The 25391-nt window shown below is 33.7% G+C and overlaps 1 protein-coding gene across 1 annotated transcript in view; it reads left to right on the plus strand.

Moving 5' to 3' along the window:
• The window catches only part of Clk (circadian locomoter output cycles kaput protein Clock), a 36993-nt gene extending 12364 nt beyond the window's left edge, over positions 1–24629 (plus strand). The window contains exons 2-7 of the mRNA XM_065503678.1: positions 16236–16566; positions 16663–16882; positions 16979–17314; positions 17378–18012; positions 21689–22135; positions 22218–24629. Of these exons, the coding sequence (XP_065359750.1) occupies positions 16236–16566; positions 16663–16882; positions 16979–17314; positions 17378–18012; positions 21689–22135; positions 22218–23363 (3115 nt within the window). The 3' untranslated portion in view covers positions 23364–24629. The remainder of the gene's footprint in view (positions 1–16235; positions 16567–16662; positions 16883–16978; positions 17315–17377; positions 18013–21688; positions 22136–22217) is intronic.
• The last annotated feature ends 762 nt before the right edge of the window (positions 24630–25391 follow it).

A 25391-nucleotide genomic window follows, 5' to 3' on the forward strand; every position in this document is an offset into this window, starting at 1 on the left:
TTTACCTTCAACAGACTACCACCTGGTATAAAATCAGCTCCGGGAGCATTTCAACAAATAATGTCATCCATGGTCGATGATCTTGACGGAGTTGCTGCATACATGGACGACATAATTGTGTCAGGCACTAACGAAGCATGTCACAATGCAAATTTAACTCGTGTTCTAGAAAGAATAACAGATTTTGGGTTTACACTTAAAATAGAAAAATGTAAATTTGGCATGCAGTCTGTACGATATCTTGGACAAGTCATAGACAAGGACGGACTTCGTCCTGATCCTGGCAAAGTTGAAGCCATAACCAACATGCCACCACCATCTAATCTGTCAACTCTACAATCATATCTGGGTGCTATAAATTATTATGGCAAATATGTCGGAAAAATGCACGAGCTGCGCCGACCTCTAGATGCACTTCTCCATAAAAACGCTGTATGGAACTGGACATCCGAGTGCCAGCGATCGTTTGACAAATTCAAGGAAATTTTGAAGTCTGATCTTCTCCTCACACATTTTGACCCAGGGTTGGAAATAGTTGTTGCCGCAGACGCATCATATACAGGCGTTGGTGCATGTATATACCATAGGTATGATGACAAGTCTATTAAAGCTATTAGTCATGCATCGAGATCGTTGACGAAAGCCGAGCAGGGCTATAGTCAAATAGAAAAAGAAGCGCTTGCTTTAGTATTCGCTGTTACCAAGTTTCACAGATACATTTTTGGTCGTAGATTCACCCTTCAAACCGACCACAAGCCCTTGTTGTCTATATTTGGCTCGAAGAAAGGTATCCCAATATATACAGCAAATCGATTGCAAAGGTGGGCGCTCACGCTTAAAACGTATGATTTCAATATTGAATATATATCAACAACAAACTTTGGCTATGCAGATGTTCTTTCTCGTCTGATTAATGAGTACGTTAAACCAGATGAAGAATATGTAATTGCTTCAATACAAGTAGAGAATGATATAGATCGTGTTCAAGACGACATACTTCAAAAGCTGCCAGTAACTCACACAATGGTTCAAAGAGCTACACAACAATCACATCTGTTGCAAAAAGTTATACAAAACGTTCAGAACGGCTGGCCCGCAGCTGCTAAAATCGATGATTCTGACGTCCGCAACTTTTATAAACACAAAGATGCTCTTTACGTTTCCAACGACTGCCTAATGTATGGAGAACGCATTGTCATACCACGCAAGTACAGAACCCGTATCTTGCAACAGCTCCATAAAGGGCATCAAGGAATGCAAAGAATGAAAACAATTGCAAGAGCCTATGTTTTTTGGCCAGGTATGGATGTGCAAATTGAGGATTTGGTAAAAAACTGCAATAAATGTGCCGAGGTCGCGAAATCTCCCACTAAGACGCTTCTTCAGTCGTGGAAAACACCGAATGGTCCATGGGAACGCATACACATAGACTACGCTGGTCCAATGGAAGGTACATATTTCCTTGTAGTTATAGACGCTTATTCAAAATGGCCAGAAATTCTTGCAACAACCTCAACAACAACTAACAAAACCATTCAATTGTTAGAACCCGTGTTCGCTAGATTTGGTATTCCACAAACCTTAGTTTCGGATAACGGTACCCAATTCGTTTCAGCACAATTCGAGATGTTTTGTCAACAAAATGGTATCGAACACATTCGGACAGCACCGTACCACCCGCAGTCAAATGGGCAGGCTGAAAGGTTTGTCGATACGTTGAAAAGATCTCTTCAGAAAAATCAAGGGGAAGGAGGCTTACAGGACGCTCTTCAAGTGTTCCTATCTACCTACCGTAGTACACCAAATCCCAACGCACCTATGCAAAAATCTCCAGCAGAGATTATGCTAGGATGGAAAATAAAGACGCCACTAGACTTGCTTAAGCCAAAAGTTCAACACAGCAACGAGTATGACGAACGCCAACAAATCCAAAATAAACAATTCAACGAGTACCATAAAGCAAAGCATCGTCAATTTCTAGTCGGAGACACCGTTGATGTAAAGGTTTATCACAACAACAAGTTTAGATGGTCAACAGGTTCAGTTAAAGAACAAATAGGAAAAGTAATGTACAATGTTCAACTACAAAATTCAAATAGGACTATCAGACGTCATGCAAATCAAATGCGATTGCGTTCAAAGCAATTGCCTCTTGAAGAAGCTGATATGGAATTACCATTGGATATCATTTGCCACGAACCGAAACAACAACCACCTAGGCAACTGACGATACCCTTGCCAGTTCATAATGACCAAGACAGTGAAGGAAATACGCCAATTCGCAGATCCGCTAGAGAGCGAAGACAACCCCAGCGGTTCAGGGACTTTCATTTTTAACGAGGAAGGTGTTGGCATCACTGTTTTTATAAATGTCATAGCAAAAGGAAAAGGAATTTTTAAAACAAGAACTCATAAGAGCTTTACCGGTGAAACAATTAAGAAGTTATAATTTATAGTATTGCGTATTTAATAAGTAAATTTGAATTAATTAAATAAATAAATATACATATTTGAATTGATTTCTTATGTTGTTTCATTAAAACACAACACAAATACTTATAACAAATCTGCAAGTATTTGCCTCTTGTTCCTTCAGAAATAAAATGATCTATTTCTTTTGCAAGTTGAAAATCTACATTATAATTTGGTTTCGTAATTGTTATTTGGGGTTTTTACATTTATTAATAATATCTTTTAGTCTTTTAGTAATCGAAATATTTTCATTTTGTTCGAGCTCCTCATCTGAGATAAAATAAATTTAATTTGAAGAGGATTTAAATTGAGTTTTGTTAGATAACTTACAAAAAAAGTTGAAGAATTAATTTTCTAGAGCCCCACTCAAGGAAAACCAAAAATACCGTTTTCCTAGCAGGAGTTGAGCTTAACAACTTTGCTGAACATCGCTTTACGATATTCGGGCATGTAGAATGTCAAAATTAATGAAAAAGTCATACAAAAATGACTATTTATTTGTGAAAAACGGGATTTGGAAAATCCCGAAAGCCCCGGGATTTAAAATTAAAAAATCCCGGGCTTCGGGATTTAGAAAATCCCAAAAACCGTATTTTTGTAGAGGGCTATTTTTGTAGAATTTCATATATACAACGCTATTAACAAGAGTGGACATTATATGGGAGCTATGCCGAATTATGGACCAATATTTAAAAAATCTTGTAGTACGTTTCATGGATACAAATTACTGATCGGTGTAAGATTTTTGTTCAGTATAGATTTGTTTGGATATTTCTGCAGGTTAATGTGTTTTCCTGAAGTGGTTCTTATATGGAGGCTATGACCAATTATGGGCCTATCATCAAAAAATTTCGTACATCGCTTTTTGTATATGTTGAATAAATTTGTTTGGAATTTCAACCTGATAACTATATTTGTAAGAAATTTATGAGGATTTTAGTGAATATCGGTTAAATATGGACCGATATTCACAAAATCCAGAAGTATGATTACTGGATACAAATTACTAATCTGTGCGTAATTTCATTTTGATATCGATATGTTTTAAATATTTTTTAAGGTTAATATCTTTTTCGGAAATGGGCCTTAATGGGGACCTATGACCAATTATCGGTCAATCTGCATAAAATTTGTTACAGTAATATCTATGTATATGAGAATTATTTTTGTCGAATTTTAGCATGCTAAAGGTATTTATAAGATATGGGAGCTATGGTCAAATATGGACCGATATTCACAAAAACCTGTAGTATGATTTCTAAATATAAATTACGGGTCTGTGTGAAATTTTGTTTTGATATTCATATTTTTTAGATATTTATGTAGGTTATTGTGTTTTTCGGAAGTGGTCCATATATGGGAGCTATAGCCAATTATCGGCCGATCTTCATAGAATTAGGTACAGCGATTTTGGTATATATGGGGATTATTTGTTTCCAATTTCAACTTGATAGCGACATTTATAAGACATTTATGCTTATTTAAGAGATTTTCGGAAGTGTACTTTATATGAAGGCTATGGTCAAATATGGGCCGATCCACGAAAAATTTTGTAATATAAATTTTTTTTACCACAAGACTTATTTTTCCTGAATTTTCTATGGATATTGCTATTCTGTAGGCATTTATAGACCATAGAACCATATTTCGAGTAGAAATTTGTATGGGGGCTAGGAGAAATCATGGACCGATTCTTATAATTTTCACCAGAGTTTCTCCTTTTATCATAAAAGTAACGAGTGCAAAATTTTATGATATTAACTGCAATATATTTACAAAAATGACCAAAAATATGTGAAAACAAGTAAGAAAGTATGGTCGGTCAAGCCCGACCATATAATACCCTACACTAAGTAAAAGAGCAAAAAAAATTTTCTTTTAAAATTTAAATAATTTATATTTTTTAGTGATTTTCGGAAGTGGGCCTTATATGGGGGCTATGACCAATTATGGACCGATCACCATGAAATTAGGTCGTGTGATTTATGTCTATATTAAAGTTAACTATGTTGAATTTTGTGTGTTTACCAACATTTTTAAGCGATTTATGCACGTTAAAGTGATTTTCGGATGCGGGTCTATATGGGAGCTATGACTAATTATGGACCGATCGTAACAAAATTTGGTGACATGAATTTTGTGTATATAAAACTTATTTGGAGCGGAATTTGTGGAGATACATATATAAATTAAACATTTATGACCGATAAAGTCCAATTTCGGGAGGACATTTGTATGGGGGCTAGGTGAAATAATGGACCGATTTCAGCCAGTTTCAATAGGATTGGTGCTTGAGCCGAAAAAATAATATATATCAAATTTCATCGAAATATCTTCAAAATTGCGACCTGTACTCTGCGCACAAGGTTTACATGGACAGCCAGCCAGCCAACCAGACGGACGGACGGGCGGACATCGCTTAATCGACTCAGAAAGTGATTCTAAGTCGATCGGTATACTTTAAGGTGGGTGTTAGACTAATATTTTTGGGCGTTACAAACATCTGCACAAACGCATAATACCCTCCCCACTATGGTGGTGTAGGGTATCATTATCAATTTTTTTTGAGGTTGTCCCACATTTTAATTCATAACTTTGGTTCCACTGTACCGATTTCGCTGATTTTCAATACCAAACTGCTTAGGACAATAATAAAGATTTTTCTTGTAACTCTACTAAGTTTGTTTGCGTATTTTGGACGTGGGCGTGTTTTACACATACGGACAGACAGACGGGCATGGCTCAATCGACTTAGAATTTCTTAAGGATCAATAATATATATACTTTGTTGTGTCTCAGATGAATATTCCTCAATGTTACACACGGAATGACAAACTTATATATACCCTCATTCACCACTTATGGTGGTGGAGGGTATAAAAAAACTAAGACCAGTTGGACTACAAGTTTATTCTACATGATCTACTCAACATTCCCTTTCAGAATTATAGGGTCGCTATTCTGTTACAATCAAAAAGTCTCAATTTGTTGGACAGCGTTATTTATAAAATTAAAACTTTGACCCAGGATGAAATTGAAGTTATCATTAAAAAGCAGTTACTGAAATAAACAAAATTAGTGTTACCGTTACCTATTAACTGTTTAGCACCGGTAGCCAATATAGGTTTACATTAATTTTTGGTTTTATTTTCTGTTCTAACATGAACTAACTAATATTTAGGGTATATAAAATACCACATTACCGATTACAGCACACTTACTTGCTAACTTTAAAGACAAGTGTCAGTTCTATGCTCCTGGAGTTTGACAGTTGTATTTCACTCCAAATCAAAACAGAGTTTTATTATGCTTGATGAAGTTCTTATTCGAGTAGGAAAGAAAACAAATAAATAAATAAATATTTATTATGTTTGTTTCCCATATGCAAGCCAGTCAGTCATTCATTCATTCTTTCTATTTATATGTTTTATTTTTTTAACAAAGAATATTTTTACGATGAAAAATGGTCACATCAAAATCAAATAATCTGTCAAATGCATTCGCATATAGTACATTTAATTGTTTATTGTTGCGAATAACTTGTTTTTTTTTTCTTTCTTAAATTTTATATTTATATAATTTTAATCGATAGTCGTAGTGGTATTTGATAATGTTTTCAATACAAATGAGTAATGTAACGAGTAATGTGATGCATTGAAAAGAAAATTGATGTTGTAAAATGGGGCGCACACACGAAAGCTCTGTTGAAATGTTAAATAATATTGTTTCAACTTTCATAACTTTTTGCTTCAAATTTCTACTGGGTCTTGTATTAAGCGATTCGTATCTTTAAATCTAAATAAAACAAAGTGTGGGTGAGATAACATCTTTTATGTTTATTTTTTTAATTCTTGTTGTGTAATATTATATTTATATTATGAGAAATATTTTCATCTTTTAAATGAATATCTCCTTAATATTTCAAACCTACATACATATGTTTCTAGTCTATGCAAACAATGAAACATATCATCGTAATCATGAATATCATAAACATACGTTTAAATTTAGTTTTTAAAATAGAAGGGTTGTTTTTATTTAGAAATTCATGCTTTTGTATTATTTGTTTCTATTCTTATTATCCACATAACAAATTGTAACAGTGATGTAAGGGTTCAGGTGTAAAATATACCAAATATATTTTACATATGTACATGTATTGAAATTTTGATAAAATGAATCACTACTAATATTTGAATAAATAAATAAAACATAACTGCAATTACACAAAAGTATTACGAAATCATTGAGTACTGTGTGAGCTGCCAACTTTAATATAGATTGTGGGGTTTAAGAATTAGCTAAAGCGCTTTGAAAAGCATTTTTTGCTTTCTATGGTTATTACATGAGCTTTAGCTTCTCAAGAATAAGCTTTATTTCAATTGTGTAGCTGCGAGTCCAACTGAAATATAACGGCATCTGTCCAATGCACAGTGGTTTAAAAACTTTTTTTTTTGGAAATAATTTGGTATCTTGGGATCTATTGGAGATATTGTTACGAAATTTCACATGGTTTGAGCTGAGGTGTTTCCGAGTTGATTTGTGTTTGTTCAGCTTCCTAGCGCTAATCGGGGCAAGTATGTGGCCACTCAAATTTGGTCACCTCGGGTCTCAATTTTTTTAAAAAAATCGCCAAAAATCCATTTATGATCCGAATGAGCTGAAATTTTGAATATAAATAGCAGGGACCGTAACGGTTATAAGGTATATCAAAAAAGTTATTTTATAACCGTTATTTTGTGACTTTAAAAATAAAAATCCATCTAAAACTATTATTTTTCAACGTAAAAATAAAAGTTCCGATGAAACTGTTAAAAAAGAGTTTTAAATATCCGTCATAAATAAAAGTCTTTTGATGACTTTTATTTTTTCCGTCAGAAAAGAACTCATTTGAGGACTTTTATTTTTTCCTTAAAAAAAACTCTTTTGAGGACTTTTATTTTTTCCGTCAGAAAATAAAACTTGAAATTGCTTGTCGTTGGTCAGATCATTGCTATTTGTAATCACCTTGCATTGCAATTTAATAAATAATAAAGAGATACGAAAAAACAAAAACAATTTAATAATAGGAATCAATCAATAACAAATTAAAAACACACATGTTTTTATTTTAATGACGATTTATTAAATTGCAATGCAAGGTGCTTACAAATAGTAATGATCTGACCAACGACAAGCAATTTACATAAAATGAGTTTTATTTTCTGACGGAAAAAATAAAAGTCCTCAAATGAGTTTTTTTTCTGACGGAAAAAATAAAAGTCCTCAAAGGAGTTTTTTTTCTGACGGGAAAAATAAAACTCCTCAAAAGACTTCTATTTATGGCGGATATTTAAAACTCTTTTTTTAACAGTTTCATGGGAACTTTTATTTTTACGCTGAAAAATAACTGTTAACTTTGGAGTTGGGATCATTTTTTTAATATCACCATAGATTCTGAAAGATCACGTCAATACGAATCTATTGGTATATAAGAGTATATGTCTCCGTTGACTCTAACATAGTGATTTTTTGATTTCAAATTTTCTGGAAATTTACGGTCTCTGAAAATACGCTTACGCTTAAATTACGCTTAAAAGGTTTGTGGAACTTCTGAGGAGTAAATAAAGGCTTTTAATATAAGTATTTGATATTGTTGAAAACATTATGACCTGAGGATTGATATTTTAGTAAAACTAAATAATTTTATAAAATTTTGGGACTTATTTAACTTAAAAACTAAAAAAAAATTTATATGGTGATTTTCCACGAATAAAAATATAAAATTTTAAGTAATGTAAACATTTAACAATTAAAGATATTATAACAAAATTTGGAACCAATATAGACTAAACTATTTTCTAGACTATTTTCAAATACTGAAATTCCTAAAACGGGGAAAATGTGTTCTAAAAACTGAGTTTTTTCAGAAAAGTGCATACTGTGATGTTATTTAATATGTGATAGTAAAAACACTTAGTAAGTATTGAAGAAACATATACCCCATATATACAAATATGAAGCTTTTTCGTGGATCGGTGCTTTGCCTTTTTAGACTTTTTTACTCAAACCGAAATTTTTCTTTTAAAATTGGTCAAGTTTGGATAGGACTGGTGGGTGGCGTGAGCCAAATTTTTCTTTACACGCTTTTGAATTAAGTTATCTTTCCGGATAATATAAAAATTCTATATAGTCCCGAAGAAATTTTTTTTCTACAAAAGAAAAAATATATGGGCTTTTTTGGGAAAAAACGTAAAAAATACGACCCTTTTTACAAGTTCCAACTTTGGATGCGTATAACTTTTTATAGGGAAAAGATAACTGTTAGCAAGTTATTTTTATTTTATTTAAAATTTTATAGCATAAAAAGATCGAGCAAAATTAAAAAAAATAAATCAATAAACCTGAATATCTCTTCAACTAATAGAAATAACCTACACTTGTAAGCGTAATTTTTGTAGATCATCTCAAGGACCATTTACATTCAAAATCTCATCTCATTCGGTTCCCACTCGTAGTTTTAATCGGTCGAAATTCAATAATGACTATAATTTTATTAAAATATTTAAGATAATTCGTTTTGATAGTATTCCTTTTCAAATCAGAAATATTAGGCACCTTTACAATTTCTCAAAGAACTAAAAATGCCAATTTGTTTAGGTAGTGATAACCGAATTTATTGCAAGTCGAATTATTTAGTATCTTCGGACCTTTTTTATATTTGATATATTCGTATGATATGCCAACTAACAATCGCACTCATACATCAACATTTGCTGATGATACTGCTATTCCAAGCATTCATGAAAACCCTCAAGAAGCGTCTCGTTACTTACAAACCCACATATTTGAATTAGAAAAATGGTTAAAACAATGGAAAATTAAAGTCAACGAGCGTAGAGAATCATGCCCCCTATTCATATCAATAACCAAAAAATAATTCAACAATCGGAAGTGAAATACCTCGGAATACATCTCGATCGTCGGCTTGTATGGAAAAGTCATATATGTAGATGTAAAGTTGAGTCAAATGAAATTGAAATCAATTCAAATTAATTGGCTTATTGGCAGAAACTCTACGATTAGTTTAGATTGTAAACTTCTAATTTATAACATGATCATAAAACCGATATGGTGTTATGGCATACAGTTATGGGGCACGGCCTCAGCGTCAAATGTAGAAAAGATCCAAAGACGCCAAAACAAGTTTCTGAGAATGATCACAGTTGCCCCCTTGGTATATAAAAAATGCGAATATACACAAAGATCTAAACGTGCCCCTGAGATCACGAAGAATGCAGAAAAATATATAAAAAAGCTTGAAATTCACCCAAACCCATTGGGCCGCAACATATTAGTTAACCGTGGCCACACTCGATTAAGAATGAGGGACACAACAGACCTAATCTAGAAGGAAGAATGCCAATTTAACCAAAACAACCATGAATACAAAATTTTTCGTCCGGCACACTGTGGAAATCAACAATTTAGTGGCGCAAAAAAAAAAAAAAAACTTTCGCATATGTGATTTATTGTTATGTAGTTTCAATCTATAGTTGTTGCTGTACTTAAAAATATTTAAGATTTATTAATAACTTCAGTGGTTTGGTATTGACAACTATTTAAATGTAAAAAAATTTTCAGAAATTATTTTTATGAAGAATTGTTTTCAAATTAAGCAGGATAGTACAAGGTTTTCTTTAAGTTGTATTTTTACTTTTTTTTATGTAGATGGAATATGTGGCTTGGTAAATCAGAAAAATAAAAATAAATTTTCCGCTATTTGTGATAACCAATGGCCATATTCTTATAGATTTTTTTTATTTTTTTACTTTTTGAATTTTCGGAAGGTTGCCAGTTACTAATTCTGTGAGATGCAGTCCTAATTTTTTTTACCAATATCAAGGCTATATTATAGACTACATATGGTGAAAAATTTAGCTGCGAAAAAGTGCGAGGTGAATTTATATAATTTCGTCGTTGGGACGTTGTAAAATCTCGTACTAAATTTGTTCCTTATTTTTTTTTTAAGATTGTATATAAGAAGTGTTATTGGTAATTATATTATATAAAAATGAAATTTATGTAATTCAAACTACTTACAAGTTGCAAAAAGCAAATGCCCATATACCAAATTTGACATAAAATTGTGAGTCCTTTTAAATATGGTAGTGCTTTATTTAGATTGAAAATAAAACATTTGCAAAGCGTTTTATGTCTATATTAATATATTTGTTTTAACGCTGTGTTATATCCACATTGTCCAGAACTTCATCTGCAAGTTATAAAAAAAGGGAACCGTTTTCGAATGATGTTAGGCAACTTTTGTTGGATCCATTACGTCCTAGTGATTCATCAGACTCTGAAGACGACTAATTTAAATAAATTTTAAAAATCTCATAATAAAAATTCACAAAATTTCAACAAGTGTTAGTTAGCTTAATTACACTTTATTTCATTGTTTAATTATAACTAATAAAATTATTTCATAACTAATTATTGTTATTCGTTTTTAAAAATAAAACTAAAAAAAATTTAATTTTATATGAATATTTCGACCTATGCCGGCAATAGGGTAAATGTCCAAAATCTATAGATTTAAATAGTTACTTTCTATAAATAAAATTACTTAAAAAATTTAAATTTTTTGAAAGATATATTAAAATAATTTCTTACAATTGAAAAAAGTATAGAATTTCTTCCGAGGTATTGTAGTTTAGCAGCCTCTCCCGCTCATTCTACTGAAGTAGCAGTACCCATTTTGCATTACTTTATTAGCTTACCTCCTTGCCTGCAATATTTCCATATAAATGAAATTAATATGACCAAGCGTTTAGAAGATACGAATTTAATTCCACTAAATTAGGGTGTTCTCCCACTGTACGGCACTTGCTGGATTTATTAAATCATAATATTAATAGGCAAGTTGATTTCTTTAGACCCCTTTTACGCTCACATTATACATTCAATTTAGGCAAGAAATATATCATTTTAAAGGGTTTTGAAATCGGTTCAGTTTTTTAGGAGTTATAAGCGTTTATGTTACTAACACATATGCGAAAACGTGTACATATGAACCTTAAGCTAAAAAGTAAACAAAGCAAGGCGTGTTTGTCCAATTTGTTGTTGTAAATAAATAAGAGAAACAATTAAACAGTATTGATTTCGCTCTGTTTTATGTGACTGTTGTTATAGAAAACAAAGAAGAAGATTTTAGTAATTTAAAGTCACAAAAATATATGTATTTTGAAGGTGTTTTTATACCCTACACCACCATAGTGGGGAGGGTATTATGCGTTTGTGCAGATGTTTGTAACGCCCAAAAATATTAGTCTAACACCCACCTTAAAGTATACCGATCGACTTAGAATCACTTTCTGAGTCGATTAAGCGATGTCCGTCCGTCCGTATGGTCGGCTGGCTGGCTGGCTGGAAGATATTTCGATCAAATTTGGTACATATTATTTTTTCGGCCCAAGGCTGAAATCGGTCCATTATTTCACATAGCCCCCATACAAATGTCCTCCCGAAATTGGACTTTATCGGTCATAAATGTTTAATTTATATATGTATCTCCACAAATTCCGCTCCAAATAAGTTTTATATACACAAAATTCATGTCACCAAATTTTGTTACGATCGGTCCATAATTAGTCATAGCTCCCATATAGACCCGCTTCCGAAAATCACTTTAACGTGCATAAATCGCTTAAAAATGTTGGTAAACACACAAAATTCAACATAGTTAACTTTAATATAGACATAAATCACACGACCTAATTTCATGGTGATCGGTCCATAATTGGTCATAGCCCCCATATAACCCCACTTCCGAAAATCACTCAAAAATATAAATTATTGAAATTTTAAAAGAAACATTTTTTTGCTCTTTTACTTTGTGTAGGGTATTATATGGTCGGGCTTGACCGACCATACTTTCTTACTTGTTAAATTTATCAAAGGTTTATAAAACTAAATTTCCATTCAAAATTTGTTTTATAAACCTTTGACAAATTTAAAAACTGTTTATGCATATGGGGGTAATTGTACATAAGTAAATAGTTATTTTATAATATGTGCTGAACAATAATTGTGACGATTTTCAAACTTCATACGAATCAATTACTTATCACTGCATGAAGTTTAATCAAAAATTTACAAAGTAAATTGTTATTTCTAAATATTTTGTGAACTATAATTGCAAGATTCTTCAAACTTAGTCTAAATGGTTCTTTTATAATTTTGCATAGTTTCGCAGGAATTGTTCGGGATTGGAATAGTGGGCGTGGCACACACTATACAAATAAATTTCGAATATCTGTAGAACTATAATTTAAAAGTGTTTAAACTTATAGAAAAATAATTACTTATTACTGTGCGGAGTTTAGCTGAATATAGACGGAATTAGATTAGAGTGCATTGCACACAAAAATTAGGTGAGTCACCACCCATACAAAGTAATAATTGCAAGGTTCTTCAAACTTTGTCCGCATAGCTCTCTTACCATTTTACACAGATTGGCTGAAAATGGTCGGGATTGCATTAGTGGTTGTGGCACAAACTAAATAAGTCATTTTGAATATCTGGAGATCTATAATTCTAAAAGAATTTAAACTCTGTATCAATCAATTTATTACCATTTTATGGAGGTTAGATAAAAACGAATTTATTTCTGTTCCTTGTTCGAAGTTTAGCTAAGCATGATCGGCTTAGTAGGAATGACCCCTCCCTTATAAAGGAAAGTTGATATTTACATAAAAGTTTAAAAAATGGGTGGGATCAGAGCAGTAGTGTGGTATCTCCCATACAAAATTTGTTAGTTATTTTCGAATATCAAGTGAACTGTAATTGAGAGATTCTCAAATTTTGTATGTGTCATTTTCGTATTTCCATTCATATTTTTTTTTAATTTTACTAGGGTAGGGGTAGCGAAGTACACCGGGTTATGCTAGTAATAATTATTACATATAAGATTTGTACCACTTATTGTTAGTTCATTAAATAATGAAGGCACAATAAATAAATGAAAATGAAAAAAAAAAATACAAGCTAATTGGGAGCCTAGTTATCGCCGCAATTTTAGCCTAAAACATACCTAAAACATTAAAAAATTAAATATAATCAGTTTAAACTATTATTTTTGTCTTTAAAATGTTGTAATATGATCTAAACACTTTCACATAGTAACATTTTATTATTTTCTTCTATTCAAATCATCTTGAAAAAAAGTTTCAAGGGTTTTTGTGTTTTCAGTCGTGGTATCGATTCTTGTGGAATTGCCCATATGGGCAACCACAATGCCCTTTCATCGTGTATATTTAAAAAATCTAAAATACTTTTTTTATTTTGATTATGAATTGTATTAATTTTTGATGCACAATCGACTGGTGAAATCAGATTTGCAATATATTCAACCGTTTTTGCTCTACAGAAAAATGTGCTCAAAATGCAAATCTTTAGGTGCGTTGAACGACCACAAGGAGTGAAAATTTTTTTTATTTGCGCAAAAACTTTCAGCAAAATGACGATACCCGAAAAACAAATGACGTGACTTGGTCGCAAACGAACTCTAATGTATATGTAGTACCCTCTGAATGGAACATAAACATCAAATTATTTTTCAGATACTCTTATTATTGCAAAAAATGTCACGTACGATGACATGGAATCGCCCATATGTAATTAATGCTCTAACTAACCTCCTCTAATAAAGTCTATACTTGTTATCTGGTCATGTATGTCCGACTCTGATTTCTTATCTAATTCTGTTAATATATGAACCATAATTAATTAAATTTCTTAACAACTAAACAATTTAAAAAACGGTTTTTTATTTCGCAAGCATTTTTAGCAAGGTTGGCTACCCCTGGACTACCGTTACCGATATTCTATAAATAATTTAAATTATAAAAATGCTTGTACATGTGTGAATCTTTATCCAAATCAAGTCAAAATTATTGTTAGAATTGTAGTCCAATATTTTTAGAGAACCATCGAATTGTCTAGCAATTTTGGAATTATAAGTTTTTTCCAAGAGAGCTGCATTTAGAACAGTGCTGTTCATCCCATACAACAATTGTTTAAAAAATTTAAACACATTTGTTACGCTCTTTTAAAGAGCGTAATAAATGTCTCATTTTTTCAAAAATTCAATAAGCATTGTTGTTGGTTGGTTTTTGGATGAAGCATAGCAAACACACGCGTTTCAATTACAATTGAACACAAAAAAACAAAGTTAAAAATAAATAAAAAATTTGAGAGTATTTCGGCCGTATAATGTATATTCTTTCATTTCCTTAAAATTTAAATTATATTCATTTAATAAATTGGTTTTATTTGACAAAAATTCTAAATTTAAACTTTCTTCATTTTGAATTTATTTTAAGTGTTTGACATTATGTTTGCTGGGTAGCTCTCTCACCAAATATCTTCATTTTTATTTTTGAACATCACTGACAGCGTTGCCGCTTTGGTCCAATTGGACCAAAATTGGTAGTTTGAAGTTAACAAATTGACTTTTGGTAGTTTGGTTGGTTTGTTCCGATATTTGTCGTATTTTGGTAGGCTACGATATTTCTGAATACAGAAGTAATTTTAAGAACAAAATAATTAAAATAATAACGAAAAAACTACTTATGTTATGCCAAAATAATAAAACTACATATTTGCAAAATATGAAGATAGCATTTTCTAAAATATTTAGTTTAGTCAGGTAAATGTGTATTTATTTAGTAGTGTTGAGTTCAAAAAATGCCAAAGGGCTCTCAAAACTTTTATTTTCTAATAATATGTGTTAAACTCTGCTTCAATATCATTCTTCCTCTGGATAATTTTATAGCAACAATAATATAATTTTAAGTTAACTATTAATTTTGAAACGCATTCATATAGCATTTCTAAAATATTTTAAATTTGGTAGGTTTTGGTAGGCTTTGGTAGTTTTTAATTTGAAATTTGGTAGGAAAAATATTTTATGAGTGGCAACGCTGATCACTGATTTAGAACAGTGATGTTCACGCCATACAACAATTGTTTGAAAAATTTACACACATTTGTTATGCTCTTTTAAAAACTGTTGTTCATTCATCGCTGAGAATGCGAAGAAACAACATGTGACGGATTATCGCAATTTTTTTCAGAAATTTATTAAACATTGTTGTTGGTAGTTTTTGTTTGAAGCATAGCAAACACACGCGTTTCAATTACAATTGAACACAATAAAAGAAAGTCAAAAATAAATAGAAAATTTAAGAGAATTTCGGACTTACAATGTATATTCTTTCATTTCCTTAAAATTTAAATTATATTCATTTAATAAATTGGTTTTATTTGACAAAAATTCTAAATCTAAACTTTCTTCATTTTGTTATTATTTTAAGTGTTTGACATTATGTTTGCTGGGTAGCTCTCTCACCAATACATCTTCATTTTTATTTTTGAACATCACTGATTTAGAACTCAAACTATAACATTTATCATATACATGGCAATAGCTTCCGATATTCATAATGCCTAAGTTGTTTCCATAGAGATTTTTTACATATTAAAGCTACATGATTAAGCTGAATTATGTGACAATAAAATAGTTTTCTAATATAGGGGTTTTATGGACGTAGGGTCAATTATGGACCGATCCTCATAAAAATTATTAGAAAGATCTAGGTTCATATAAAACATTTTTATGTCAAACTTTTTTATTTAGAAAATGTAAACCGATTTTCTTGTTTCTAACGTTTCATTTCCATTATGGTTGATATTTATTTTGTATATTTTTGTATTTTTAGAAGATCTCGAAATCTTAGCGAAAAGAAACGTCGAGATCAATTCAATTCACTGGTCAATGACTTGAGTGCATTAATCTCAACCTCAAATCGTAAAATGGACAAATCAACTGTACTGAAATCAACAATTGCATTTCTGAAACATCACAATGAGGCTACCGATCGTTCGAAAGTATTTGAAATACAACAGGACTGGAAGCCATCATTTCTGAGCAATGATGAGTTTACGCAATTGATGTTGGAGTCATTGGATGGTTTTATTATAGTATTTGGAAGTCGTGGTCCTATATTTTACACATCAGATAGTATAACAGCTCAATTAGGATATTTACCGGTGAGTAGCAGCTAATAACTGAAAGTTATTTTACAAATTTCTCATATAATTATATTTTTAATATTTAAAATTAATTTTTTCTAAATTTCTTTATAGTGTGATCTCATGAAGAGAACAATTTTCGATTTAGCATACGAAATGGATCATGAAAGTCTGCTAAATGTTTTCCTAAATCACAAACCCGTCATTGAACCCATGCAGACCGACATCAGTTCCCGGAATCAAATCACATTCTTTGTGCATCTGAAACGTGGCGGCATCGATGATCGTAGTAGTGGCAATACACATGAATTAGTAAAATTTGTAGGTTATTTTAGTATGTATTCCGTAAAGTATATGAGATTAGAATTTCTGTTGGGAATTAAAAACATATTAATTTCGTTTTCTCTTTATTCCCAACCAAACCCTTTAGGAAATGATGCTAATGTGGAGGCGGGAAGTATACAAAATACTCAATCATCATTACCACGTATTTTACAACTGAATGCTGCGAATGAGATTGATAAGAAGTTGATATTTGTGGGCACGGGACGTTTACAAATGCCCCAGTTGATACGTGAAATAACAGTGACTGATCCTACGCGCAACGAATTCACCTCAAAGCATAGTATGGAATGGAAATTTTTATTTCTGGATCATAGAGCACCACCCATTATTGGTTATATGCCGTTTGAAGTATTGGGTACCTCAGGCTATGATTACTATCATTTCGATGATATAGATGATATTGTGAACTGCCATGAGGGGTGTAAGTATTTAGACATTTTGATATTTTGACTAATGTGTTAAATTAATTTCTTTAATATTTCAGTAATGCAGTCTGGCAAAGGAAAATCTGGCTACTATCGTTTTCTGACCAAAGGCCAACAATGGATTTGGTTACAAACCGATTTCTATATTTCATACAATCAATTCAATGCCAAACCCGATTATGTGGTCTGCACCCATAAAGTTGTTAACTATGCCGATGTGCTTAAGAACCAGAAAAAAGACAAACAAAGTATTTTGACAAACACCATATCTGCGGACAAAATCAAATCTCCCGTCTCGGTCGTACGCGATTTAGAACCCACTAATAGTCATGTAGAATCATCAACAACAACGCCCGCCACCACATCCAGCATAACGACTGGCAACAGTAGTGGATTGTGTAGTAATAGTGTTAATTTGCTGGGCGATATTATTAGCAATGAAAACTCTCCCAGCATGGATGCTTTGTGGACGAATGCATCGACACCAACGGGGGCTGGCACTAGTCATATTAATCCATTGAAATCGACATCACGACCAGCTTCCAGTTACGGTAATATAAGTTCAACTGGTGTTTCGCCAAATGTCAAAAGAAAACGTTATCCGTATCATTATAGAGGCAATGAATCGGACTCAACATCCATGTCGGCCGATTCCGGTACGAGTAGGCATTCGCTAATGACACACATGAGTTCGGTAAGTAAGACATGAAAATCTAGTGATAGATATTGAATTTAAAATAATAGATACGATACGATCTCATATCCAATTATTCTGCACCAGTCAAAGGCAAAAGAAGGGCGCCGCGCCTTTTAATTTACTCTTCATTTTCATTTACTATTCTTATACAGGCATTGTAGAGATATAAACAATTGTAATCCGTCTAGCTGAGACGAAAGCTTACTGGTATCACCGATTCGTGGTGAAAGCGGAGATAGTACATAACTAATACAATCGTAAAATATAATAGTATAGGTTGCCTTTCCCTCTTCTACACACACCTCCATATGCTCTCTTCGTATTCACAAAGGTCCTTCCTGAAATACATCGGGCAATCGTCTGGGAAGTAGCCAACAAGTTTTCTTTATCCCTATCTCTAATGATGCAGAACATCGCTTAGAGAACTTATTTTTACTACCAAAGGACACCAGTCTGTAGGTCACAGTGACAAAAACATCTGATTCATTTTGCACTATAAGTTCATTAAAATAATATGTCAAAATAAACTACATCACCGTAATACCAGACAGGGAAGAATGGGATGAAGTAGCGAGTGTAAGGAATTACCAAGCAAACAGTTCAAAAATAAATCAAACTTTAGGTTAATACTTTCGTCTAGTAGATCATAAAACTGCTTTCCAGGCCGTGGTCATGTCGATTACGGAGGGTATTAAGTGGTTAAAGAGTATTGATAACAAGAATCAAACTCGTGTTTTACGAATAGTCAAACCCCTAATGAGCGGAAATGTTAAATTTCGAAATGTTAAAAAGTTTTTAGCGAATCTCAATATAAACAAGTCTACTGGACCGGATGGTATACCAGCACTGTTTTGAAGCAATGTTCTGCGACGCTATAGCTAGCCCTTCTGTTAGCAAACCTTTTCAGCATATTATACCGTAACGTTGAATTTCCTATATGTTGGAAGGTTGCTAATGTAACGCCAATTCCAAAAGAGGGAGAGGCTAACAACACTGAAAATTATCGCAGAACAAATGCACTTTCCAACGTTATGGAGAGAATCGTTAACCACCATCTTGTGAAATATCCAGAGTCAAACAATGTACTTAGCGACCGGCAGTACGGCTTTAGTAAATATCGCTCTACGGGGGACTTGCTTGCCTTCCTATCGGAAAAATTAACCGTTTTGGCGAAAGTAAAGTGGTGGCTCTAGATATTTCTAAGGCGTTCGATAGGGTGCGCTCTTATCAAAATGTATTGCAAGATTAATTCAGGGGGTACCGAAAGGCTCCGTTCTTTCTCCTGATCTAGTCCCTATTTTTCTAAATGACCTTCTAAGTCAAACATCTAACCCTACCTATTATTTTGCAGATGACAGCAACATTTGCCAATCATATTCATTCATCTTTAGCCAAGTTTTTCGGATATTGGTGCAATGAGGCAAAACGATACACTTATGCAAGATCGCGTGACAATCTCTGAATATGGTTGTGCGAACAGAGTCGATTTTAATGCACGTAAGACTCAATGTTTCATACAAACGTATGACAGTTCAAGTTGCTTCATTTGTTTCTATGGGTGGTGTGAATATTAAGGAATCAGAAGCTCTCGATATTCTAGGCATGAGAATTCAGTGGACAAAACACATTTTTCAATTGTCGAACGAAGCATTAAGTGCCTCGGTTTTCTAAGACGGTGCAAGAAATACTTCACTTCATCTGATCTCCTTTTGATTTACACCACTTATATTAAACTCAAAATGGCATACAACTCTCATGATGCACCAGTGTTTCAAAGTCTATTTTGGAGTTACTCTACTGCGTACAAAAGAGGGGGAATATGCAAATCGGTGACAGTGTAGGTTGTGTATCACTGTTCTATCGATATTACAATGGAATGTGTTCTGTTGAAATTAGGGAACTTTTTCCCGATACCCGTTGTTTCTTACGAAATACCCGGTATCAGCGGAGTCTTAACCATTTGTGGTCGACACAACACACTACAGGAAAAATTCGTTCTTTAGCCGCACCGTCCGTATGTGGAATAAGCCTTCATGTTCCTTTCAATGTAGTAAAATTCAAATCAAATGTCCACAAACACTACTCCGTCTATCCTCTTTCCCGTAACCTATTTTGCTAGTTCCAAAATAACACAATGCATTGCGTGATAAAGATAAAATATCAGTGACTGAAAGAATTCTAAAGTCGTCAGGACATCTAGCATATTTTCGGGATCTTAGGGCAACATTATTTGAAAAGAACACTCCACTTTGGAGAATGGTTGGTACATCTTGGTGAAAAGTCACACCTTGATGTTATGCTCCGAAGGTAAATATGGGGTGATAACGTGACCTGGATGTTCACGGACCTCATTCCTGGATAGAGGTTTTTAATTAAATTCAGTGCTGACTAGAGTCTTCATCTAGTGCCACAGGTGATTTATTGATCCACAGGACTTGTCCTGTCACGTCACGGTGAGCACGTAGTGGCTGTGGTTCAAACCCCAAAGCAGGTCAAGGATTGGTTTAATGGCTAATGGTTCACCTTTATGGCAAATTTCGGACAACCAACTCCTACTAAATGAATGAACACAGCATAATAAGGTTGGTTGGCTTGGTTTGGGAAATGTGCTGGATTGGATGGCGTGCGTGGTACATGGTCTAGAGCTTGGCTCCCGGTTGTTATTAACGGTGTGTTAAGGGGGTACACCTTAACAATAACGGTTTGGGAGTGATTGGTCGTGTGCTCGATGGTCTTAACCAGAGCATCAACTCTGACTATTTTCCTATATTGTTGACTAGCTGAACTATGAGATGACATGGATTAGATAGCCTGAGCTTGCAAATTGTGTTAATCTTTAACACACTTGAAAAGAACACGTTATACGCTTACCAAACTACACAAAGAAAATTAAAAGGTAGAATAAAGGCATATTTTATACCAAAAAAAAAAAACGCCAATTGTTGAAGGCTCTTCTGGGTCGTATCGGGCTATCTGATAATACGATCTGCCGAACATGTGTGGTGGATGACGCAACATTGGAATATTAGCATTGCTTCTGTCCTGATATTAGTCGAACTAGAAACGATGATTTTTATATGGGTACCTATACTAGCTAACCACGGCTTTTAGGCTACTAAAAAAAGTCGGAGAAGAACAATTACTCAAGAGCGCTTACCATACTGAGATGGTCATGTTTGTATAGCCGTAATGGAGATGGGCCATCAAAAGACTCCTCTACTCAACGTTTCCTGAATTCATTACAATCTTCCCAATAATAGAAATATGGGTTAATCATTTCATTGGCTTATTACAAACAAAGATTATTAGTAAAATTACAACTTTAGAAATGACACATCAAAACGCCGACTCACCCAAACTTTTGATTATACTTCGAAAACTTTTCTTCAATCAAGCAAATCTTTAAAAAAAATATGTTTATCAAACATTTTGATAAATAAACAATAAATAAATTAATTTCAAAGTATTTTCCTTGTAATATAATCCAAAATAGACTCTACGACCCAAAATTAAGTTTATATGAATTGGCGTTTTGGTGTGTCAATTTCACGTAATTATAGTGTTATTGTAAAATACGTTTTTATTACCTAAATATCCGTTTATACAGAACATTACTGATGTATAAATATTGTCCAATTTAAATAATTACAATCCACATTCTTTTACTCAACAGGGCCGACAAAGACTGTCATCCAGTATACATCAGCAAAATCTAAACTCAACAGGAAATCAACATCAGCATCATACACATCACCTACAACAACAACACTCCATGCCAATTGCCACTCACAATCAACTTTCTCAAGTGTTAAACCACCAGCAGCAACATCAACATCAGCATACACACAATCATCAGCCAATGCCTCAGCAAATGTCCATGCATTTGAATACAAGCAACGGCCAACAGGGACATCAGAAAATGCTGCAAATGCTGCCGCAACATTCAACGGCAACTATGGCAGGAAGTAACTCATGTCAATTTTCTCAGACGCCATTTCCACTGCGTAATCATCAAATCGTGACGCCCACATTTCTAGAACCACCACAATATTTAACCGCGATACCAGTGCAACCAGTGATAGGACCGTTCCCAGTGGCTCCGGTTATATCGCCTCTACCGGTAAGATTTTTTTCCATTAACAGATAATGTATTGGGTACATGTATAGGGTAATTTTCATCTTCATCCTCTTGCTTCTTAAAGAATCAAACGGATATGCTAGCGGGACCTGTGATAATGACACCCACCCAGAGTCAATTGCAAGAACAGTTGCAGCGCAAACATGATGAATTGCAAAAATTGATCATGCAGCAACAAGATGAATTGCGAATAGTGTCCGAACAGTTGCTTTTGGCACGCTACACTCTGCTGCAGCCGATGATGCCCGTGAACTACAATACGCCGGTGACGGTGGGGAATAATACTCGAAACTATAATTACAATGGCAATACCGTGCAGCCTCAGTTCAATCAGTATGGTTTTGCCATGAATGCAGTCGAAATACAAAATCAACAAGATCAGCAAATGATGATGCAACAGCAACATAATCTGCAACAACAAATGCATCAAAATCACGCCCAACAGCAGCAGTCGGCCCAACAGTTACAACAAACCATGATGCAAGCCCAGACGAACCATCACGAACAGCACGTGTTGCCTCAAACGGAGCCGTTAATAATGAATCGTGCTGTACCCGATTTGGATCAATTCGCCCAAGAAGAATTCGATGCTTTCCTTAATCTATCGCCTTTACACAGTATGGAGGGTTCTCAAAGTAACATGCTTCCGCTGAGTAGTGTCAACAACAATAGCAATCAGTTATCAAATCAAAATGTTAACAACACCACGAATACTAACAATCCCAGTGCCAACAACACCAATCACCTACAAACGACATCTTTCAACACCAACCCCAACAACAGTGAAGACTCTTTGCTTTCCTACATGCAAATGGCTGCTGAATCGAGTCCTGCCCTTAATTTCCCCATGGGCATAAGCGACGATGGTTCCGAGAGCCAGCAAGAAGACACCAAACTTTTGCAAAGTACCAACGCACCACATCATATGCCAGGTGGAGCGGGGCCAACACAGTCCACAGTGGCGCCAGCACAACAACGTTCACCCTCATTCTTTCCGCCTCAGAATTTTCAAAGTCTCACCGTTGCCCCGCAAAATGCTAATGTAAATAATTCATCCAATAATACTTCCACAACGACAAATCCTAGTAATAATGCTGCAGATTCCTTACCCTCAGATCTGGATGCAATTTTGCCATATCCAATCGCGCCAGAACAATCTCAAAATCTATTCAATACCAGCAGTACACATGCGGCTGGTAATAATCAATAATATTAGGTGAAATTGTAGTGATTAAGGTGATTTGAAAATTCCAGGATAATGGAACAATGATAAATGTTATTATCACCTAAGTATTGTAGCCTACATTTTTCTTAAAATAATTCCAGTCTCATTTCTTATCTGAAAAAAGTGTAAGAGAAACTCAACTGAAGCGACTAATGATAGGAACATCGATATTTTGCATAAGGATTGATTTGATCAATACAAACTTCTCAAAAGATCTTGATGTGGGTTTCGGAATTTTGTGTCATTTCGTATAAAGCTGCAACACTAAAGAGTTGAAAATTTAATTTTTTTCCAGTTTTTGTAAGAAAAAAAACATTTATTCAATATTAATTTTCGCATTTATTTATAACGAAATATTAATATTTAATAGAAATAATTTCAATACAGGAATAAATCACGCTAAAATCATGGTGATTGTGGTACCCAAAAACAATTCAATGTAAATAAGTTTCATATAGACATAAATTGTTCCACCTAATTTAATGACAAACGTTCCGTTTCCGAAAATAAATTATTGAAATTTTAAAAGAAAACCGTTTTGGTCCGGCTTGACCGACCGACCAACGAAATATGCAGGCAATTCTGTTATATTGGAGTCCATTGCGTTCAGAAATATTTATAGTTTTTCTCGATCACGTTTAGTAGTTTTTTCATTCGGAAGAGGATCGCAGAAATCGAAACTATATACCAAACACAAAATCTTCTCCCTTTGAAAGGCAGCTAAGAATATTAAGCCAACAGTAGAGGGTCAAAGTCCGATGAGAAAATCTGATGGTACCTGGACACGTAGTGCAAATGACAAGGCCATAGTTTTCGCTAAACATTTAAGTACTGTATTCCAACTAAACTCCCCAACAAATAAGTTTGTATTAAGGGAGTTACCTGTTCGCATTGAAACAGACTCCGAACTAATCAATGTTAGTCTAGAAAATCATTAAAGACAATCTTAAACTAAAACAAATTAGAACGGTATAATCGGCTTTGCCGAATCTTAAATACCCTCCACCTGCATTAATATTTTTAATGTTGATATATATGAGAGCTATAACCAATTATAGGCTGATTATCATAGAATTATTATTATTATTTCCTTTAGTTCCTATAAGGAACATAGGGCCTCAACAAGAGATTTCCAATCGTTTCTGTTTGATGTTAGGTTCTTGATTTCATTCCAACTTTTTCCTGCTAGCGAAGCCTCTATGTCTAACTGTCTTCTCCAAGTGTGGGCAGGCCGTCCTCTCCTTCTACTACCTTGCGGATTCCAGTCAATGGCATTGCGGGTTACATATCCGAGTGGTCTTCGTAATGCGTGGCCTATCCATCGCCATTTCCTTCTCAAAACTTCGGAATGTAATTGCCTTTGATTTGTGACTGTCCAAAGGTGTGTGGTTGATATTCTGTTGGGCATAAAATTAGGTATAGCGATTTTGGTATATATGGGGATTATTTATGACGAATTTCAACTTAATAGCGATATTTATAAGACTTTTATGCTTATTTAAGAGATTTTTGAAAGTGAACTTTATATGGGGGCTATGGTCAAATATGGGCCGATCCAGGACAACTATTTTTTGCAAGTCTACCAATTTTGTTTGCGTATTTTGGACGTGAACGTGTTTTACACAGACACACAGACGGACAGACAGACTATCTTGGCACTAGGAGTTTTTCCGAATGATTGGAAAATCTCCCAAATTATAATGATACACAAGCGAGAAAAGGCTTTGAGATTGGCATCATCCTACAGACTGATTTGTTTATTGCCTTGTTTGCCTAACTATTTGAGGAACTAATCCAAGGAAAAATTTTCATCTTATATTAACCGCCTAACTGGAGAGATACGAAAATCTTTGCCTTCTAGTACACACCTATTAGATCGCTTGTTTAGGATAAAGTGCGGCGATTATATGACAAGCGAATATGCGATCAATGCTGGTGTACCTCTGTGTAGTGTTCTAGGACTAACCCTGTACATATTATATACCTTTGATTTGCCCGAGTCCGAAGAATTAA

Source organism: Calliphora vicina, chromosome 3, assembly GCF_958450345.1.
Source record: "Calliphora vicina chromosome 3, idCalVici1.1, whole genome shotgun sequence".
Classification (NCBI taxonomy): domain Eukaryota; kingdom Metazoa; phylum Arthropoda; class Insecta; order Diptera; family Calliphoridae; genus Calliphora; species Calliphora vicina.